Genomic DNA, 23,532 nt, shown 5'->3' with positions numbered 1-23,532 from the left:
TAGTGAAAGTTAGGATGTATTTAAAGAAACTTCATGTCTGAGTGTATCAGGTTTGTTTTTTTTTCTTTACCAGAATGTACTGTTTAGTTTATGAGTTCCTTTTGATTTATTTTTGGCATCTGGAGTTCATTTTATTTGCCAATGGCTGGAGAGAATTTTAGATTGTTGAGATGAAAACAGATTTCAGGCAATTGTACCTCTTTGTTGATTTTCTCAGCAGCTGGAAAATGTGTTTGTTTGCTAGCCGCTAGTACTGCTTAATATGCAACACTGTATTTGCTTTATATATATCACTGGATTTGTCTTCAAAACTATACAGTAAGAAGGCTTTAAGAACCATTTTATTCATAATGCTTAAATTGTTTATAATTCTTGAATTCTGGCCTTAGTACAAGAGCACTGATGAAATATTTGACCTCATGGAGTTTTCTGCCTTTATTCAATTAGATTATATTAGATTATTATATTTGTATGAGTGAATAACTTTATTAAAATTAAGACTAAAAGCAGTGTCCTCAGTTTTGAGGAGTACTTTGGTAATCAGCTTCTCCAAATATCTCTGAAGGTAAAAGTAAATCCTGATCTTTTAATACCTTTATCATTCTGGTTCAGGTTTTTCAGAACAAGGAGTTGAAACTTAATGCAATTGGGGAGGAATTAGTGAGAACTTCTCTCTGATTCTTATGCCTATTTTGCAGTCCAAGTCTGTCCAAACCTTCTTGAGTTGTCTGACTCTGAATTTGCAAGAAACTTCTTGCAAAGATTTTTGCCTTGTTTTGAAGGTCTGTTAATCCTCTGTCTTCTTTGCCTGTATGCCCCCATAAAGACTGTACAACATCCAAGCCATCACACTTTCCCATGGGCTCTTGGGAGCACACTGTGAGAGGGACCAAATCAGCAGGAATCCATAGGGATGCCAACTCTAAAGAAATTGACAAAGGAAAGACAAATCACTTAGATCAGTTCAGAGAAGCAGTGATTCTGATGTTACTGTTTTTCTGTTTTCTAATGACAGGTTTGGATGAGATTACAAAAAATGATAGTTTATAGTGCCCTGACTTGGTATTTAAGTCTGCCCCTTAAAGAACAGAATACTGGTAAACTTACCTTGCACTCGACACTTACCTTTCTCAGTATCTTCATTGTCTATCTTTAAATTTGTTTATGCTTGAAGGTGTTTAGGCAGTTTAACTCTGACATTCTGTTAAATAACTAAAAATGTCATGTTTTAGCTTAGAATTGTATTCTGTGATTGTATGGCTCAGAAGGCAGGTAATTAATAAATGTCTAACAGTTTATTCCCTGAGGAAAAAATTAGAAGCATCTCCATAAAACTAGGGATTTCTCCTGGGTTTTTTCTGAGTTCTGTTTAATGTTTGCAATTTTTCTGCTGTTTTTATATCCCAAATAAATGTAGGCTGTACACTTGCTATGTCTTTTGAGACTGCTGTGATGTGGTTCCATAGCAGCTAATTCTGCTTTGCATTCCAGATTCTGATTTCAATTCAGAGTCTTAATTTATTCAGATATTAAAAATATTCTTTGAAACTTACACTGTATGTAGAGAGGTGCTACTTTGTTAGTGATTCTGTCATAAACTGTCTCTGCAGAGAAATCATTTTTCTTTGTTGCAAGTGTAAATGGTATTAAAAACTACATGTGTGGATAAAGTCATCAATGAAAACAAGAGAGAAAGGTTGGAGATGCATTTTAAGCGTGTATCCGTCCATTGAGATGCGCAAAAATAGTCCAGATGTTGCCAACAAATAACACAGAAATAAAGAAAGTTGACAAAGACAATGACAAAGACAATTATCCTTTGGAGATAGACCCCTTTTCTTGTGCAGGGAGGGGAGATGGGTGTTAACATAAGTGATGTGTGTCTTAGAGTAAGAATCACATTAATAAAGAAATGTCAAGATGGGTGATGTAGCAAGGTTTAACTGAAGTAATAAATAATGTAGCAGAGCATATTGTGGAATCAAAGTCAAAGTGAAAGCATAGCTGAAAAATTCTATATGTTAGTGAAAAAGAACCATCATTTACTTACTATTCACTTGCTGTTAATCATGCTGATCTCACTGTCTGTGTCCACCCAGTGTCAATCCACCATAGATTACTCCAGTACAGAAAGACAGACTTGGTTATCCTTTTCACAGTCCACGACCTGTCAAGAAATGAGAAAAATATCTTAATATATTATATGTATTTTATAAATTCTCTTTCAAGGGATGACATGTAGAAAAATACATCCCATCTCCCTGGCATTGGCTGGGTTGTTGGGGACCAGGTCTCTTCTCTGCTTGGTCTTGTCCTACATGTCTTTCTGCCGGTTCCTCTACAAGTGGGAAGGAACGTCCTGTAAGCAGAACGTGGCATCTTTTTCTAGGGTTGGATAACTCTAGGCCTCCTCATTTCTCAGTCAACATCTAATAAAAAAAACCAGTCCTTCAAACTGAGAAAGGAGAAACCCTGAAAAGACAGAACTTGGGCATTTTTTGTATTTGTAACCATATTTTTATGATGGTACCATTGATGATGACATGAACTTAGGATGCTTTTTCCACTAGATTGAAAACACAGGAATAAGAGAAGCTGCAGGAGTCTTGTATCAAGTTAAGAGAGTCCAGTAAACTGGTAAAAGACAATTTGTTCTGAGGACTCAAAGTTCATAACAACTATTGAAACAAAGATGTATTTTACAGTTGTCTAATAAAATATGCCCCATGAGCATCACAAGATAGGACTCTTTCTTATGTTTTAAAGAATGTGTATTGGGAAACATGCATTTTGATATGGGAAAAAGCTATTGGAATATTTTTTGAAAGGGCCGAGTTCTCCTGTTTCTGGGTTAAGCAGTTGGTACTGTTGCCCAAGTAAAGATGTGTAATAAATAGTTTTTTTAATACAGAAAAGCATTTTCTGTCAACTGTTTTTTATTCTTTGTGACACACATACCACAAATAATAATCTCAGTAAGTTGTGATGACTACCTACAATAAGTAACCCTCAATCAATATTCCAAAGAACATTATTTGGAAGGTATGTGCTTCTGTCATGTAGTGCCCAGTTTAATTATTATACAATTTAGATTTATTATTGCTTTCTAAAAGCTATTCTTCTAATTGATTAAAAAAATAAACTAAAATATTAATTGTCATATATGAACAGAAGCTAAAATGCATGAAATCCTAAACAAATTGTCTTCCCTTGCCTCCCCTTTCCTTCCCGAAATGGCCAAGACAGTAATTGAAATTGAGTCAACGAACCCTTACTATTTTTCTTATAAAAATGTTATATATTTTTAAATTGATATCTATACAAATCTGATTTGCAGGCTTAAGCTATGATAGCTACCTGCTGTGAAAAAGCAATTTAACCAAGCAAATGGTTTTAAAATGTTGATTTGTGATTGTGTAATGGATAAATTCGCAATAACCTTTAAAGCACTCTTGCAAATAATAAATTTTATTCTTTTTACCCTAATGACATTGAAATATTAACTAAAATTAACTAAATATTAACTGCCCAGATCCTTATAAGAGCTTCTCACCTACCACGTAACAAAAAATAACTTGAATTTTACAGTGCCGTAATTTTTTCCCCCATTAAATTTTTAGTGGAATAAGAACGGAGAAAACGATTCTGAAATTATCTTTGTATTAAAGCATTTTGTTAAGAGAGAACTTTAACATAGAGTTTTCTTCTTCTTTTATGTTACTTACTTTCTCTATGAACTTTGACGTGAGTCTTTCCCGTGGACTGCAATTCTTGACAGACTGCTCCACCATGGGTCCATTCCATAAGGTGGAGTCCTTCAGGGATAGATTGTCCCAGTGTGGGCCCCCCACGGGGCCAAACGTCCTGTCAGGAGCCTGCTCCAGTGCAGGCTTCCCACAGGGCCACAACTTCCTTTAGGCATCCAGTTACCTCACCGAGGGCTGCTCCACGGGCTGCAGGGGAATCTCTGCTCTGGCTTTTGGAGCATCTCCTCCTTCTCCTCTAACCTTCGTATCTGCAGGTTCGTCTCACATATTCTCACTCATCTCTTCTCTGGCTGTGTCATGATTTGAGAAAACCTTCCCTTCTGGAGCTGGAAGATGGGTAGCTGCAGGGGTGGTGTTTTTGGTGCTGAGCCAATTATAGCTTGGTATGTCCCTGTGGAAATGACATATTCCCATACACACCAGAAAAGAAGCAGTTGGAATTAGGGAAACCATGAGGTGAGAGAGATAGCAGAGGGGCAGGCAGGCCTCCTCGTGGGGGCCAGGCCCCTCTTTCCCCCCAGGCCGGGCTGCAGGGGGCCCAGTGTGGTGTTAAAACTGGACTGGGTGCTGTGACCAAGGGCTGGGGTGTTTTCACCTCCCGCCACCAGCAAGAGGCAGCAGCGTGGGGCTTGAGTGGCCAGCCAGTGGCTGGAGCCAGGCCCCCGGCGGGCAGGCACAGCACTGGAGCCAAGCCAACGCAGGCCAAGGGGTGGCCTGCAGTGAGTCAGGCCGATAGCCATGACCCTGGAGAAGCGGCAGCAACATGCAGCCATGGAGTAGCCCGGGATGGGCTAGGGCACACAGCCATGATGCTGAAGTGGCGGCAGCATACAAAATGCAGAGCAGACCTGGAATGGCCCAGATGGTACCAGCGTCCAGCTGAGACAGAGCAGACGGAGAGAGGTCTGCTGGAGCGTTCTTGGGGTAGGGACTTGAGCCAAAACCCCCAGAACCCTTTGACCCGGGAAAGGAGGGGTGACCTCAGACTTAGAGGACCTCCTGGAACTCCTGTGGAAGGAAACCTTAATGGAGCAGGAGATAAAGACTTTGAGCTTTAACTCTCTGTACGTCGTGGTGAAGACCGTGGTGATAATGAGCTGTTTCCCTCGAAGCCCATGGGCGAGCCCTCGATAGCATAACTGAGTGGCCAGAAGTGGGAGCAGATCCCCACACCCTACAGAGGAGAGGTGAGAATTTTCCAATTACTATGAATTAGAGCTGTGGCCCTGAAAGTGAAAGGACTACTTCTTCTCTTCCTGGACTTTATGAGGGGAGGGAGGGGTAGTCTGTGTAAATACACTGTTTTATCATAGGAAGATTAGTTAAGATTGATGTATATATATTACTATATAGTTTTTATTCTGTTAACAATAAATGTTGATGTAATTCCCCCATACTGAGTTTGTGCCTGTGTGAAACTTCCCTCACATTTGGGTGAATTTGTGGGGGGCTTGAAAATTGGCTTTTGGGTCAAACCACCTCAGGCTGCAATTGCTTCTGCACAATAACTTTTTTCCTTCTTAAGTACGTTCTCACAGAGGAGTTACTACTGTTGCTGATGGGCTTGGCCTTGGCCAGCGGTGGGTCCACCCTGGAGCTACCTGCCATCTGTTCTGTCAGATGTCTGGCAGCTTCGCATAGAAGCCACCCATGTAGTGCCCCCAACACCAAAACCTTACCATACAAACCCAATACAGATTCTCAAATTTTTGTATCTCACCCAAGATTTTCATAACTTTCAAAACTTCTGCTTAGAAAAATTAGTCTGTTGTAACGTTTTAGTGTTATGAAGAACTCTAATAATCATATAGGTTACTGTAAGTTATTTTCTTTGTAATACTCTTGCTTTATTTTTACTACTTAATAATGGAATATCACCCAAGATGGTTTCATAAGGTTTGTTGCAAAGGTGATATCAGATGGAGTTTTTTTTCTGATATCTTTGGATATAAAAGTACGGATAGTGCATTATTTCATAACTTAGTACAGTAACTTTTCAATAATCTTTTGTAATACACTTTAAGTATGCAGTTTATCCTAAGAAAGACAGCAGAAGTTAAAATGAGAATTGCTAATGAATTTTGAGAAGAGAAATCCCGAGATTTGCAAAATGCTTGGTCTTAGTATGGTACCATGAGTTACGGACTTGACTAATCTGACTGAAAAGTAATGTGGGATTCCAGTCTTAAGGTTGTTCAGTGAATTGCTGCCACTGGAATTTACTAATGTAAGTAATCCCCTTTGTAAGGGATGGCTTCCAAAATGAGGAACAGCGGAACTTTGTGTAAGGTATAGTTTATAGTACTGTGTGAGAAACCATGTAACTTTTCTGTAATGCCAACTCAGTCTGAAAAACTGAGCATTTTACTCATATTTTCTGTGTTAATTCATTATTTTTTCTTTGTTCTGTGTCTGTTTTCCCAGTGGGGTTTTTGTACTTTATCTTGCATTGTTGACCTTAAAACTGAAGAAAGAGAAATAATGATGAGAAGCTGCTTTGGTATTCAGAACAGCAAAAGAACTATTTGCCATTGTCTCTTAAGGCCACGCAGGGCATAAGGAGATTTCATAACAGCTCATTTTTAGCAAATTTAGTTGGTGATCAGAAAGACTGCCTGGAATACCGCCAGAGTCCAGACTGACAAATGGATGCTGAATTTTTTGGGGGGGTGTGAAGGTTACTGGGAAAATGCTGAAGGGCTTGACATAGCCTGCTTCCTGTTCTTTTTAAAGTGGACTCAGCATCTTTTCATGGAAAAAGACAGGAAAAGAAGAAACCCTTCTCCTTTACCTTTTCTCACTATTATCTTCCTGGTCCCAACTTCTCTCTTTGTGATCTTAGTGGGTTTTAATTCACTGAGGTACTCATGGTCAATTAAATGCATTTTCACTTGCTCATAATTTATCCTACAGTTTCCCATGTAACCAAAAAGAAACTACAGGAATCCCTTTAAAATTTTGAATGTTTTTTTATCTTCCTCTGGGGGGAAGTCAAAAAAGTCAAAATCAAATGTAATCTGTAAAATGCAAAAAACAATCCTAAGCCACAAAATTCTTTCTTCTCCTTCTTTATGGTCATTTAAATATACTTGAATTTTAACTTGTCCTGAGAGGATAATTTAATTTAGAGGTAGGAACTTGGCATGTTCCTGAAATGTGTGCTCTAGAAGAGGGCATTTTGAAGATAGATGTGGAATACTGTGGTGCAGTTACTACTTCATGCAACTGTTTCAACAGTTTATCTTGTAGAATCTTCCATGATGCCTCTGTCCCTCCAGGCAAGAGTCTGCACAGGCAGTCAAGATAAGCACCAACTCTCTCTGGAAGGAATTATTTAATTGAGAGTCAATGCAAACATCTTTATATATACCATTGCTTGATTCAAGGTAGTAGAAGGAAGCTTGAAGTCACACATTTTGTGACTTGCTCCTTTTAGCTGTTGACCTGTTTAATCATAAGTTGATAGCCTATTTTCTGTTTCAGATTTCTATATATGCAAACATTTATTAATCATTAATAGTTAAAATTATAACCCCAGAAATATTTTGAATGCATTTTTGTTTTGTTATGTAAGGCATTCAAAAATTAAGCAATTCAAGAATCCATATTGTCTGTTGAGTTTTAATTTAGCTTCCTCTAGCGTATACATTATGCTAATATAATATGTTGTGAGTCTGTTATGTATTTTTATATTATGAAAACTAGATCTTATTTCTGTACCAGGTCCTTACCTCAGTCATACAGTTCTAAGCATTTTTCCAGGAGTTGTTTCTTGTCTCCCAATCCATTCTGGGCCTGTAGACTGTATTTAGTCTGTTCTGTCAGTGATCTACTCTGGGTGTGATTCCCTGCCCTCAGTGGGCAGTTATGGAAATTTTTCATTCTAATACTAAATGCATTGTAGACGATTTCCTGGAGTACTGATGTGCATTCCTGATGCCACCACAGAATTCCTACTTGATGGTTGCAAAAAAGGCAGCTTGCTATTTAACTGGGCAGTTAGTATGTGTTCCTTTTATTTAGACTTATGCCGACATGCATGGATGTTTTGAACTCTGGCAGCTGGAGACAGGTAGAGCTGTGCTTGTACATATAAGCAGCTGTGGAAATATCCAGTAGTCTAATCCTACACGAGGGTTGCTGGAATTAGATTTCAACTAAGTTCAGCTTATATGTAGACGTATGTATCTGGCTTCCAAGGTGGAGTTCAGCAAGGTCATAACTTCCTACTTTGCTTCCATATAAGGTAACCTGTTCAGATTTGTTCTGAATCATTTGGGATGCAAATTGCCTCTGCTGTTGATGCAGAAACAAATCAGAGGTGACAGGTTTTATTAGCTCAGGTGCAGCACTGCTTGATGTCAACTGTACTGACTCACAGGCACATTCAGAAAGAGCATAGCCATTTCTGTAGTGCCTGTAACCATTTTTGTGGAGTCACCATCCCTGGAAGTGTTCATAAAATGAGTAAACCTGGCACTTTGCGATGTGGCTTAGTGGGCGTGGTGGTACTCAGTCAAAGGTCTTTCCCAACCGTAGGAATGATGTATGATTCTTAACCAACCTCTGGGGTTACTTCTCTAGCCTGTTCATGCTGTCCTACCTGCAGCTGACTTTGATCTGGCCTGGGTTACTCACTCTGTCTCTTCTGAAAAGTGAATTCATTGCTACTTTCTGTATGGTACAGCAGTTTTTACTTCCACAGGGCGTGCTAGGTCAGAAGCATTTGCAAATAAAGCCCAGTGTTCTCCTGACCTATCAGGCTCTCCTTTTGGCCTTTGTTGGAAAAGAGGGCTACATGGCATAAATTGTAGAAGTACCTACAGATCCGTTGTAACTGGCGCTGAGGTAGAGCTGGTACAACTTACTAAATCTTAACTGATTTTTATAGAATTGCTATTTTCTGTATGTAGTGATACTTTAGGATATAGCACCAAGTCACAGCTGAATTTTTGTATTTCTTCTGTGATATGCACTGAAGCCAGCAAGCCCACTTAGAACTGAAGTCTCAGTTGAGACTGAGATATGTAGAATTTATTTATTGATATGATTTACTATATGCATATTATCTGAGCTTTTTTTGCTAAATGAATTATCACCTTGAGTAAAGAAGAGCAGATGCCAGGAGCAGCTGAAATACATGTACATTGGCTTACCTGAACCTAAGATTAACCCTCCTGACTCGGAAGCGTTGCTGATTTCATACACAGGCTTGGAATGCTGATTGATGCTGAAAAAAATCTGAACTTCTAGTTTCACATTGTATGATTCAGCTGCTGCATTTTCTACTTTGGTGTGGTTTTTTTCTATTTCCTCTGTTTCTGGAGGCAGTGAGATCTCTATAGAGATAATGCAGGGTTTTTCCTGATTGCTTCTTTTTCACCCTTAAAACTTTACTGAAGTTTTACGTGATCTGCCCCACTGGCTATATCATGCATCCTTAGTAGCTGTCTTTTCTCAGCAGATTTCAGATCACTGTCCTATTTGTAGTCAGATCCTGCATCTTTACTGCATGCTGTCAAAAATCAATATAGAAAAAAAAATTCAGTCAGAATCTGGTCAAATTCTGCTTAGAGATAACATGCAGTGATCGCAACTGTCTGACTTTGTTTTCCATTCATTTCTTCTTTTTTCCTCTGGTCAAATAAGTTATCTTCTCATTATTGCCTGTTGGTAAAGCCACCTTCTGTCTACTCTACAGTTTCTCTTCACACAGACTCCTATCTGCTTCTCTTGTTTTTTTTTTCTCTCTTACTTTATCCTCTTGAACTCAGCTAAGCATCCAGCTTCCATTTTCCTATGTGTCTCTGCAAGTTACTATGCTTCTACTTCCCTTTACCATCTTCTCTCTTGTTGGGCACATCATGAGCCAAACATCCTCATATGGATTCCTTCTCTCCATATGTCCAACCTCACCCTCTCCTCACCGGCCCTCTTGCAGTACACACACACATGAATACATACAGATCCCATTTCTTCCTCCTTTCCCATGTTCTTAGTCCCGTGTATTCACATGGGTCTCTACCTCCCTATTCACTGCATGGATTCCAGCTGCAAGAATATTAAGAGGAGGAACAGTCAGATTCCTTTATTGGGGTGTATGTGGTGGTAATGAAAAGTTCCTTCCAGCTCAGAGCTTCTCTGATAAAACAAAACCAAAGGTCTGCTCTACAGTCTTCTTTTATTGTAACATTTCAGTCTAGAGTTTGATTTTTATATCTTCAAATGTTTCAGGCATTGATGATATTATTATTTTCTATCAATATTGTACCAAAAAAATCAGCAAGTGGATGAAACTAACAACCAAACAAAAAATTAGTGAAGTGTTTCGGTAGCTTCAAAAACCTCTACATACATCTTATTTCTTTTTATTTGTTGGTATTCACATTATTATTTTTGCTTTGCCTAGAACAGCTTTTAAGTAATTGTAGCTATTTAGTGTCTTAGAATTTCAAAAAAATGTTCATTGTTTTTCTTTACATTAAAAAACCTCTGTTCTTTATATACATTCTTTTTCACATCAGCTGTCATGACTCTCTAATCTGGAATCCTTTTCAAGGCTTTTGATTATTGATTTTTAAGCATAGTACAGTTATAGGAATTAATTTTTGAAGAATTGGATGACCATCTGGGGAAAGATGATTTTCCTTTTAGTTAGTTTCTGAAGTAGGTTTCATGTACCCACTCATAGTCCTGTATCCTTAGAGCCATGTAAGAGTTTAGGTAGTCTGGGTAGCATTATTTTGGCAGCACAGAAGACAAGGCATGCAAGTTATTGATGTCTCGCTATGATTTCTGGCTTCTTTTTGAGATATGATGAGAGACTCAGTTTTGGACAATTATTTATGCCACTTGGGACATTGGCTTCACTCTCTAGCTTTTTATGATCCACCTCAAATCTAAAGCAATACTGCTGACAATTGTCAATATTTTCCTTATTTTGATTATAGGTCTATAGCCTGTCCATCCTGTAAAAAGGAAGTGAAATAGCACATATAATGTGTTGTAACCTTTTTTTCATCTTCATTTTATTATAGTGCAGTTATTTTGTGCCAGAGTTCTCTCCACTGTGGTCTCATCACAGATTGTCTGCTAAAAAGTCATCCACAACAGAGTTCTGGTGCAAGCTGCATTTTCTCTGTATGTGCTTGTTTGTTGCTGCTGCTCATGTCCTTGTGTCTCGATGCACACCATTCTTTTAACTCTTTTTTTTTCTTACTTCATCTTTTGTTTTCACATACATGCATTTCAACTCAGACTTGATTACTACCATTGTTGATATTACAATGGCACAGTTTACATTATTGTAACATCTTTTTTTTGCTTTGCTTAGCAGGAAAAATGAAGTTTTAAATGATTTCACAACAGTACTCTGTAGGCAGTTGAAAAACCTTGGGTTTATTTATAGTTTCTGCTATTACATATGTAAAATAAAGGAATTTAAAAAAAAAAAAAGTGGAAGAATTGCATTGCTCACAAATGATCCATTAACTGAAAAGTGAAGGCACAGTATTTTAAAGAAAATGAGTGCTTCAGCATTTCTAAACCCTTGCAATTTCAGTTACTTGTCAAATAACTGCTTACTTTCTTAAAAAACCGTCTTCTAGAATTGGTTTGTTTACATGCATGTTTACTAATTTAAATTCTTAGCTTTAAGTAGCTGTGTACAACATGAAGTTTGTGCTGTAAAATACAGCCATCTCTAGGAGTTGATGATATGTGTTATTTTCACACACTCAGAATTTCTGTGTATATTGGGAAATAGTCCCCATTCACAGCACAATGCATGAAGGTCTCTTTTCAGAAATCCATTTATAACAGGCTGCTCTTACGGAGTTCATGCTTATGAACTACATTTTGTCATCTCCTTAGTAAAATAATTCTGTTGTATTAGACAGGCAGTCAGTTTCTGCTTGGTGATAATATTTAGAATGGTCTAATTTTTTTTTTTTTGTAGTTTGTAGAGTTGTTGGAGCACACCTCATTTCCTGGTAGTCTTGTGGGCCATTAACTGGATTAACAGGTAGCTGTGCAGAATACAATAGAAATTCCACATTCAAAAGAAAACATTGCATACTAGTTTTGTATCATTTCTTTCATAGTCTAATTGGTCTATTTATTTCGTTGTTATCAGCAACTCTTATACTGGAAATAATGCTCTGATGCTATGTGCTGCAAATAGCGAATTAGGGCTTTTTATATTTAAACTTATTTTAAGAAGCACATAAAGATATTATGTAGCCACAGTTCTACACTGAAGAGTTTGTAGTGAAATCCTCTTAATTCAGCCTTGAAAGTATTCATGTGTATGCTTTGCTGTGAAGACGAATAGCTGGAACATTGACCACAGTAAAATTTTGAAATTTTTTAATGGATATGGTTAGATTTTCTTTTGATACCTTGTTATCTTTAGTAGCTTGTTACTTGAGAACAGATTGCTTTACTATTGGTTGAGGAGAGAAATAACTTATTTGTACAAATTTGTACACAATTTGTACAAATTGTGAGGAATATGAATTTAGACTTAACACTGTTGTTGTTATAGCAGTTGAGAAGGGTTTGTTGTGAGTTTGGTTTTGGTTTTTTTCCCAGACTGTCAAACTGATCTAATCTGTCTTTTCAGTTCTTCCTGCAGTAAATTGTTAGAAACTCTCAGTCTTCAATATGGAAACATTAGTCAATTGAGAGTAGGTTTTTTTTAAGATGGTCTTACATGGGGTTTTTAAGCTTCCTTGATTTACTGCTCTCCATGCAAGTAACACCACAGTTTTTCAAGATTGGAAGACTTCACATTCATAAAGACATATAGTCATACTTACTAATTAGAAGATGATTCCTATGTACAGAAGAGTGAATTCTCAGTATATAAATAAAATAATTTTCATCAGCTTGTTATATGTGTTGAAAGGGGGAATTGCTTAAAAATTATTTTTAATTGACTGCTGTAACCAGAATAATTCTGTTTACATATGTTAGAAATGACATGTATTTAATTAGAGTGTTTATCTTCTCTCTGGCAATACCTACATTTTGCCAGTTATTAGACTATTTCCGTAACTTCTCAGATTAAAGAAAAGGCAATTATTACCCAGTCCAGTTTGCAGTAGTGATTTGTAATTTCAAGATTTCACTAGAGTTTAAAAGTCAGTGTCCCAAGATTAACTCTAGTTAGACTTTGGAAATGTAATGTGTGTAACCATATTTTGCAAAACAGAGGGTATTTCAAATTGGTTTTAAAGTCAAGGATTTCCTGTCTGTGTGTTACCCAGTCTGGGAGTAAAGAGCAGCTCCCACTCCATGTTTGAAGGGCATTACAATTACTCTTCATAACATCAAGTTTTTTCTTCAATATTCTCTTATTTTATTTCTTACAATATGAAATACAAATAGAAATGGCCTCCTAAAAAGAAAAACCCATATGAAACTTTTAATATATATGTCATTTCACACTGCAAAGAAAGGCAGTACATAAAATTGTGTAACAGCGCATGATTGCAAGATATAATCACTGTAGTCAATTCAGTCCTCAGTGAAAAGAAACAAATACTGGAGCAATAACTGGCTACACACTGGAATAATGAAATATATTTTATTTTCTGGAACAATAAAATCTATTTTAGAAAAATCTTTAATACAGTTATGTCAATCCAAACATGTCTTTGCAGTGTTTAATATCTCTCCAGCTTATTTACTAATACAGTTTTCTTTTGGAAATCCTCAGTGCTGACCCCTCTTGTTCTTTAGACAAGAGGACAACAACTTTTGTTCCTCCAAGGCAGAAGACTGTGAAGTTACAGTAATAGCTGTTCACCTTCCATTGCCCATGTCAAATGTTCAGTTAACATTGTGCAATTCTACATCAGTGTAGAATTTGAGAAACATCACTGCAAATGATCAATTAAAAATTATTACTCTCATGTAACTAATAGGACCTCTTTAATAGGATGTCTTTATTCACAGTTTTTATAAACAACAGTCATTCTATGATTTGAGAATAAGATGTATCACAAATTATCAATTGTTTTTGTCAACAATTTTTATGTGAGTCTGTATTTACTGTACACTGGTGAAGACTTCGGGTATATCAAAAGCATTCTGTGCAGTTTTCGCTTTTAAACATCTAATGTTTAAGGGAAAATGCATTTTGAAAGGTGGATGCCTTCCTTTTTCTTGGGCCAACCTCAAATGGATGGAATGAGGAGAACAGCTAATGACTACATTTTGTTTGGTGTTGGAACCCCAAGAGAGAAATGTGAGTATACCATCAGTCGTATCTCACTGTCCATCTTTCTGTTTTTCTAGGAGGTGATTTCCTGTCATTTTTAAGAAAAAAGAAGGATGAGCTAAAAACCAAACAGTTGGTGAAATTTTCATTAGATGCTGCCTCTGGTATGGCTTATCTCGAATCTAAGAATTGTATACATAGGTAAGGAAGATTTCTTTTTTTCTCACTATTGTACCTTTGCTCATTGGAAGTGCAAGCTGTTTAACTGTGTGTGCTGCTTATTATCACAGGAGTGAGCCCTGCAATTTGAAAAAACCCCACTTTTTCTGAAAGTAGATCATTACTTACTGCTTTTCTAATTCAAAATTATTTTGTTCATTTGGGTAAAAATAAGTACTACATTATTTTATCTCTATAGTTTGTTGCTATTAGTATAAGTTCAAAATTATTTTTCACCATAATGATTTGCTTTATAAGGAGCATAATTCATACAGTGATAGTGAATCATGGCAAGAAGCAATCTGTGAGGCTTACGTCCTGTCTGAAATCTACAGATACTTGCCTGACCAACAAACAAGTTGTTACGTTTGAAGTGCGTTTCAGAAAAATCCACTGGTTTCTTAGATAATAGAGAACAACTGAAGTTCTGTATATTAAAATATTAATTTCCTGAACTGCTTTCTCTGCAATACAGACGAATATCAGGCATTATGCTCTTGGAGTATATTATTTCTGTTCCTACCATTCCTTTTTCTTGTTTCTTCTCCAATTTGACTCTGTCATTACTCTACTTACACTCTGCTTGTATCAAAGGGAATGTGTTTAGTTTCCACCTATTTTTCTCTCAGAACAGCACAGTATATACCCTGCTTAATTCTGTGGCTGAAATATGAGATGTAAACATGAAAAATTAAGAAGAACAAGTTTTCACCTGTAATATTTAGGAATTCCACTTTGTAGAACATTTTTAGGTGAACTGTGTGGCACCTCACATAATCAGTCCATTTCGTAATTAACACCCTTCCGGCGACAGCTGTTATTGGAGATCTGAGTGGCATTTCTCGTAGATTTTTGTCAGTAGTGAATTGGTCAGTTGCATTTATGCAAGCCAAGTTAATTGAAACAGCTCATGGTGTATAATTGAAACAAGATCATGCTATATAAGAAATACTGAGAGAACAAAACTAACTCATGATCTGAAGCTATGGAATATTCCCTTAGGGAAATTCCAGAAAAGTGTTGTAAGCATTCTGTCATGGTAGAATGTCTTCAGCCTGGCTCTGTTTATCAAGAAAACAATGACGTAAAAATCAGAGCAAGTAACAGCATTAGTGATTTACGCTAGTCTCATAAATGCTCCAGTGCTTAATAACTTCTGTAACTGTCAGATCAGTCTTAAATCTGAAGTGCCTGTTTAGAGCTCCTGTTTTCTTAGAAAAGGAAAGCGAAGGTAAAAATAGTAGCTGGATAACTGAAGTTTGTCATTGCAGTTACTGGGTGGAAAAAATCAGTATTTATTCATTAAATGATAGTGTGCTGCCTGCAAAATATTAATAGTTTTAGAAAAAATTAGTTGGCTTTATTTTTTTAGCTCTGGAAAAAGGGTATCCTTGCCACATCTATGTGGAATAGTACTGTTCTAATTGTTGTAGATGTCTGTGGCTTCAGTGTATCTCTGAAATATCCACTGTCAGTTGGTGAGCAGTGAATAGGAACAGCTAGTTCTTTCCCCCTGCTTACTTTTTAGCTTTCAAAATATTCACTTAATTTGTTTATTATTACAAATTGTAACAGGAGATTATCAGAGAGAGCTAGCACTTTTCCTTAAAGGCAGAACCAAAATTTTTAGTAAACCTATCCTGAATAAAACTAGGAGTTTTAAAGTGCAACCAAGCAAATAGTGTGTTCAAGAAAACGGCTTACTTTGGTAAAACATACAGTTTAGTAAATCAAAATATACATTTTCAGAATTTGTTTGCCAGTCTTATTTTCTGCAATATTCAAGATTCTTTTTGGGTTTATGTTGTTAGGCATGGCATGTGCTTATTTTATTTATAAGCTAATTCTTCTGAACTTGATAGAGAGCAAACAGGCTAAGCAGTAGTTAAAAAACCCTAAGTTCTTTTGTTTGTTTGGAGGTCCATAGGCTTTGATTACTATTCTGTAAAGATCAGTAATGTATAATTAGAAATAATTTCAGTTATGTAAGTTGCGGTAAAGTGAAATTTTTTTGCTTCACGCCGTTGTCTTTCTGGAGTATTCAGTTTTTTGATTTAAGGATTTGTTCAGAATGCCCACATATATTTTTAGTAGTTTAGTTGACTATAATTTAATACCATGCACATTTGACTATCTGCTAATGTGAAACTAAAGACTACTCATCAGTTTATTACATTTATTTTTAGTGCCACTTTTTAATTGTAACTGCGCTAGCTATACTTAGATTTTATATTTTAAAATTCTACCCAAATTTGTACTGGATTTCTGAAGTTGCTGTTTGAGTTATATTTTGACTTAGCCTTTCAGTAGTTGGGAGAGTGCAACAACTAATGTGATGTGTGTTTTTTCTATTTTTTGTTTGTTGTGCTGTTTCTGTAGGTGCAAATACAAAGTTAAAATCTGTCAGACTTAAGATGCTTAACGCATCTAATGATCTACATTTTCATCTCCTTCAGCGTCCAGATATCACTTTTTCTTTACTCTCTCTGTTTCTGTTTAAAGAACAGAAATGACTGGGCTTAAAAGAAAAAAAAAAAGCTGCATGAAAAGATGTTATTAAAAAAATAAAAAGAGTGGTTGAACATGCAGAGAAGAATGTAGTCATTTCATCTCCATTTAATTAACATGGGGTTGAAGAATTGTTTCTCGTTTTTCATTTTTACCATATGCTATTGTTTAGGTAGTTCCATTTTTCTGTTAATTAGAAACAGAAGATAAGGATGGAGATGTGATAATTTCAGTCGGTTTAATAAGCATTTGTGAGTAGCCTTCTTTTCCAGTTTTTGATTTGCATGTGACGAATTAATTTGTCCATAATTTATGTTTTATTTTTCAAACCAATCTTGTGGGAGTACAGGAGAGAAGCTGCAACTACCCTGACTCAGAAGTATGTGCAGGGACATCTTTCACAAGATGAGGGTGACTTATTTGTAGTATATGCACTATGTGTGTGCGAAGACAGGGACTAACTACATTCAAGGTCAAGTTTTCCTTTCAGTCAATGAATTTATGTTGTGGAAATCTCCCATATTCTGAATTAAAGATGTGTTAGTTGGTAGGATGACGATATTCCGTGATTCAGTCCTTCTGTTTTTAGTCATATTACTACTGCTTCTTTTTTCTCTTTGTTTTGTAACTGTTAAAAATCCTACACTGAATTAAAAGTGGCTGGTTTACCTTCATGTTATGAAATCCTGACTCTGTAGATATTAGTTCAGGATTTCTACAGTTTTCATTAGCTATATATAATTTCATTTAATTACGTATGAATTGCTAGGAAAACGCTTCCTTCCCTGTTACTAATCTAGTTTACCTGATCTGTTGTACTTCTGGATCATTTTTTCCTCTCAAGCCTGGTAACTGCTAATGTATAGAATTTTGGAAAAAAGTATCATGACTCTTTCATACCATAAACTTAAAAACTCCAAAACTGAGCAGGTCTCCTTCCTAAGAAGAGGGAACAACCTTTCTGCTTGATTTCTCTACCTAAATCCAGTGACAGACAGTAGCTAAATACTTCTTTGTGCCTGCTTCTGGCTGGCTCTAAGCAGTCCAGTGCTCAGGGGAATGACTGCTTTGGTTCAGTTCTGAAGTAGATGAGTCTCTGTGGGCACAAGCTGTTTCTCTGAATACTGCATTTCCTTCTGGCCAATTGCAATACCTCAGACCCTTATTGTAGTTTCTGTAGTTTTCTCTGCTAGTGATGACTTATGAAGAAAGACTACATTTGGGTGGAATGGATTTGCCTTTCTGTAAACTATATGAACTCTTCAAGGTTTAGTGCAAGGATTAATTTGCCATCATTAATTATCTTTTTAGGATTCATTCAGAACTGCATGTATAAAGAGATTCCATTTCTATAGCTTTCTTTCATAGAAAATATTTATTACTGAATCAAAAAATCTGTACTAATATCTGTTGATCGTGCTTCAATTAATAAGTCTTTCAGAGAATTATGGTCAGTAGCACAGTTGAAATGCCCCATAAATGTAATGAATAATCATAGTTTCAATCCTTATTTATAAGATGATCTCTACTTTGTATAAAATGATGTTTCAAAGATTTTTTTTCAATATGAATATTAGAAATATTTACATTCCGTTTAAAGTTAAAACCCCAAATGGGAACTTTGATGAAGAACAGTTGCTTTCCATAGGCCGCTTTATGTTGATATGTTGTTAGTGTTAAGGAAAAAGCCACCAAAATTTACTCTGCCATATCTAGGAAATAATTTTTAGTCAAACTTGGTATTTGATTGGCACATTACAGTACCATGTGCTGAGTTTTATTAACTAATACAGTGCATTTCAACTACTGTCATCTAGGAGAGGTGGGTGAACACTGCTACATTTCAGTCAGCTTGCCATATGGATTAGAGTGTTATATACCAGGTTTCAGCTTTTAAGAATAGATTTTCAAGGGATTTACCTCTCCTTTCTTTTTCCTGCTGTCACATTGGTAAATGTGGTTTGATCCTAGAGAAATGCATTTACAGTTAAAGCTGAATCAGTTCTGAATCAGTACTTTTGATTGTCAGAAATCTTATTTGAGCAAAGTGATTATTTTTTTTCTTTAGTGAGCTCATATGATTCTGATTTGAAAGTATTAAGAAAAAAAAAGTGAAACGTAAGTTTCCAAACCCATGAAATTAAATATGATGAATATTGTATACTTTAAGCTTATTATAATACATTAGAGCAATTATTGAATCTAAGTATGCTATAATGTATGTGGAGGTGAATGGTGGTGAAGGGTTGCTTCTGAATAAAAATTGAGCTTCCTTCTTATCTATTATCTGTTGCCCTAAGTTAATTGCATTCTGATGTGGCTGATAACGAAACAGTATAAAAGGCAGAGAAATACAGTTTTTTCATGAACTCTGTTCATGTGTTGTACTGGTTGATACTGCTTCCCCTTGTGTGCTTTATTTGAAAGTCACCCCAAGCACTATTGAAAGAAAATTAGCCATCACAAATTTAGCTTTGCCATAGCTGCAGAAGGCTGGTAATTAGAGTAACAGATGCATGGATTTGGATGGTCTGAGTGTGGTATAAGAAAGGTCTGAATACATTTTTGTTCACTGTAAATCTCAGCATGTCATGCTATTTCAATACAACCATTCTGTCTTTCATATATTCCAGAATTATGCTTGAGGCAACCCTGTTACCAGAGGAGTGAGTGGTCACAGTGTGTAGGAAATACATTTTGGAATTGTGGCTTTTTCATGTTATTGTATTAGATAAACAAGCAGTGGACTATGCAAATTATTATATTAACTTAATGATTGGTATATTAATGATAGAACTGGAAGTTCTGGTGTCTTTTCTTTTTTTCTTTAGGAATAACATGGTACTTTATTTATCTGCTATTAGGATGGATTTTGTTTGCCACTGGGAATTTCCAACACCAATTATCTGTACCAGTTACTACTCTTCTTTTAAAATATTAAGTTAAAAGGCATCTATTCATGCAAGCAGAAAAGAAAGTTGTTGTTTAACTGTGATCCTTTCAAGGTTAATATTAATAATTAATACTCCCAGAGGCCATTTTAGTATAGGATATTAAAGTATGCTGTTCCTCGGTTTAGAATGGCAAATTGAAGTTTCATTGTATAAAATAAATAAAGGGAAATTATCTTTTTCTTTCCATGTTTTTATTTTCTTTAGAAAAAGCAGGTATAACATTTCATCTTTATTTTTGCCTAATTGACATTTCCTTTAGGTTCCATTTTATGTCTAAACAGTACACAGCCCATATATCAGCTGAATGGCATCAGGGTAATCCAGAATGATCAACCAAAGTAGTTCTTTATATTAACATTTTGAAGTAGCTGTTAAAAGCTTCAGTAAGGTTGATATTATGGTAAACTTTCCCTAGTACTTCCTATTCAGCATGTGCTTAAATATCATCTTCTATGTGTTCCTCCTAAAATGGGGAAAATATCCAATTTCAGATCTCTGAGATTTCAGAGATTTCAGTCAGTTTTCCTAGCATGGTGATTTAAAATGTCATGTAGAGTTAAACTAAAGATAATAATATTTAAATTGATTGTCATACTGCTGCTGAAATATTTTGTGGTCCTAGGTATTTTTTTAAAAATGCAATGTCAATATTATCAATAAACTATTTTAATAAAAATATATGTGGTAATAGAGCTCACCAATAACTGCTAATATGAGGGAAACTGAAAATCTGGCTTTTTTTGACAGTAGTTAGAAAGTTATAGCAGGTTCCATTTTTGCTTTCTGTTTTGGTACATCTAATCTTTCAGTTAGCAATTAGAGGTTGGATTTACCATTAGAAGGTAACTTCATCATTCTGATCAACTGACTCTTTGTACTGTATTTTTAGGGAACCTCAAGTGTTGTGTTTATGTATAACTCATATGTGACCTGAGATCTTAATTTAACCCTTGCAGATTTTGTGCTTCTAAAATAAACTAATATAGCAGCACTTGTGAATGAAATCCTTGGACTGGGGAGATGAGAACAGAACAAGGTTTTCATTCAGACTGTCCCTGCTAACCCACCCCAACTGATGTCTTGTCCTGTCCTGACAAAAATTTCCTTAGATTTCAGGGCTGCTGTGTCCACTAATGTTACTTGGCCTCTTTGTTCTGTTTTTTCATTAAAGAAAGCCTAATACATTGTTTGCCATGGGGAAAGTGAGAATGATGCTCACTGGATTCATACTGAATAGAAGTTTTGCAATATTTTTGTGGTAGTAAGGAACTTTGAAGTATTGCACTGATATAATCCACATCGTTGTTCTAAGGAAATGGTCAGCTTTCATCATTCAAGGACCACAATGTCTGAGTGATAACGACTGAAAATTACTGAGATATAAGCTCTATAATGAGCGTACTGGAGGCAGTGAGCTCAAGGAGTAGTTTACAGATGGGAGGTGATGATAATTCTACAGGCATTTGCCCAGTCATATATGAGAAGGAGTGAGGCTGAGCATGGAACTGGGTTCCTCTACACAGCAGACTGGGTAGATGATTTGGCATCATGAAGAAAGGACATGAAAAATCCTGCTAAGGAGCGTAAGTTGTATACAAATATAAAGGAAATTTGCCATTCTAAGGATAATATTTTGCAAGAAAATGACCCTAAACCCACTTTTTAAAGTTGCTTTACTTTCTGATAGTCTGGGGCTTCTCATTATATAATTTCATAACCTTCCTTTGCATTGTCCTTACCCTTCTAGATTTTTGCTGTATAACTGGCTAAGATGTGAATGAGGAAAAAAAATATGCAAAAGGAAAATTTGTTAGGAAGGAGATATTTTGGTTTTTGTTACTGCCTAGGTAAAGCACAGCTGTTTTACTAGCTAGCTGGTATTTCAGCTCTTACACATGTACATGAATAACAGTGAATCTGTTCCCTGAAATTTCAGATAATGCTCTGGTCTTTCTGCCATGCTGAAGTCATGTTTGGATTCCAGGGATCATCAGAGTCTAAAGGGACACCAGAACATTCAGAATGTTGTGAAATACTGTAGTATAATATTGTCTATGATGCATATGGTTACATGATCTGTTCTTTTAGAAGTGTACCTATTTTATTCTTATGAGACAGTTGTTCTATGTTAAACCAAAATAAAGTTCTTAGAAAACGCAGTATTTTGTAGGCAGTGGGAAGAAACATTAAGTATCAAAAGCTAATTATAGAAAGGCTAATATAAATTCTTAGGTTGTAAACATTTCATACAAAATTTCAGAGGAGGAGCTTTAGATTTTTTTCTTGTCACAGAAGTGACAAGAAATATATAGTATGCAAAATATCTATTTTTTGCCTTTGTGGAGTTGAATTAGTCTGTCTTTTTCTCATGATGTATCCCTGCTACAGAAAATTCACTCCTAAAAAATGAGTAAGCTTTGCTAGGAATAAAGCAAATGGGACTGAAAGAACTGTATACAAATTTTCTTAGACTCCTCATTCTATTTAACATACTGTAGCATCTTAAGTGTTATGTTACTGTGTTACATTTTTTTGTATTTACTGCAATACCACTTTCTTGCTGATAAATATTAGGAATTTAAAAGTGTTATTCAGTAAAATAATTTGAATAATATGTTTTTAGAATAATAAATCTACTCACTTCATGAAAGTGACAGGCTCTCTCTAATTAAGAAACAAAAAGTAAAAAATGAGAGTACAGCATATTGAAACAAAGATAAAAATAACATGCAGTTAGTGTTTGTGAAAGCTGTTGTGCTGACCATAAAGTCATATAACTCTTCCAGATAGTATAAATAATATTCTCTTTACTCTCATAGTCCTAATACAGTGGAGAATAGTGGGTGAAATGTAATTACTTTCTAAGAAGGGTAGACTGCAGGATTTCATTTTTGCAGTTGGTAAAGGAGGTATTATGGTAGATGACGAACAATGAATTAGATGATAGGATGAGAAAAAAACAGAAGAAGAAGGACTGGGGAGGAGCATGAGAATGCAGTCAACTATACCAGTTGCTTCAGAAGTGAGGTATAGTGTGGTTCTTTGGGCACAGATTGGTGACCAGAGCATAAGCACCTGTGTCAATGTTGTTTAGTAAAGCTAAAATATTCTTTCATGTACACTGTTTTCTTTTCTTTAGGTTGTAGAACTTCCTGGTTTATCTCTTACAGCAGAAAATTCTAACCAGTGTTCCTGAAAATATTGCACTAAGATATAATAAGTTGGTTCAATATTTTATTGGCTTCCTTAAACTAGTTCTTCATTCCAATGAGGAATGTACCACAATTATCTCAGACAGGAAACTACTTTCATTTTAATAAAAAAGTCTTAGGCTGTTTGTGGTAATGAATAATAAATTCCCAGATTTCGTTCCTGAGGAAAATACCCATATTTCCCTTTTTTAAGTTTTATACACACACACACACGCACGCACGCACACAACCCCATGCGGCGCTACAGGCTGGGCACAGAGTGACTGGAGAGCAGCCAGACAGAGAGGGACCTGGGAGTTTGGATTGATAGGAAGCTGAACGTGAGCCAGCAGTGTGCCCAGGTGGCCAAGAAGGCCAATGGCATCCTGGCCTGGATCAGGAACAGTGTTGCCAGCAGCTCCAAGGAAGGGATTCTTGCCCTGTACTCAGCACTGGAGAGGCCACACCTGGAGTGCTGTGTCCAGTTCTGGGCCCCTCAGTTCAGGAAGGATATTGAGGTCCTGGAGCGGGTCCAGAGAAGAACAACAAGGCTGGTGAAGGGACTCGAGCACAAGTCCTATGAGGAGAGGCTGAGAGAGCTGAGGCTGTTCAGCCTGGAGAAGAGGAGGCTCAGGGGAGACCTCATCACTCCCTACAACTCCCTGAAA

At 36.3% G+C, this 23,532-nt stretch overlaps 1 protein-coding gene across 1 annotated transcript in view; it reads left to right on the top strand.

Moving 5' to 3' along the window:
- Positions 1-23,532, top strand: part of FER (FER tyrosine kinase) — a 147,136-nt gene that overhangs the window by 99,380 nt on the left and 24,224 nt on the right. The window contains exon 17 of the mRNA XM_027656837.1: positions 14,070-14,193. Coding sequence (XP_027512638.1) covers positions 14,070-14,193 — 124 coding nt within the window. The remainder of the gene's footprint in view (positions 1-14,069; positions 14,194-23,532) is intronic.

The sequence above is a fragment of the Corapipo altera genome, unplaced genomic scaffold, assembly GCF_003945725.1.
Source record: "Corapipo altera isolate COAL_440 unplaced genomic scaffold, ASM394572v1 61281, whole genome shotgun sequence".
Lineage (NCBI taxonomy): Eukaryota > Metazoa > Chordata > Aves > Passeriformes > Pipridae > Corapipo > Corapipo altera.
Note: the sequence above shows the minus strand (reverse complement) of the source record. Positions and strands in the feature narration are given on the sequence as shown.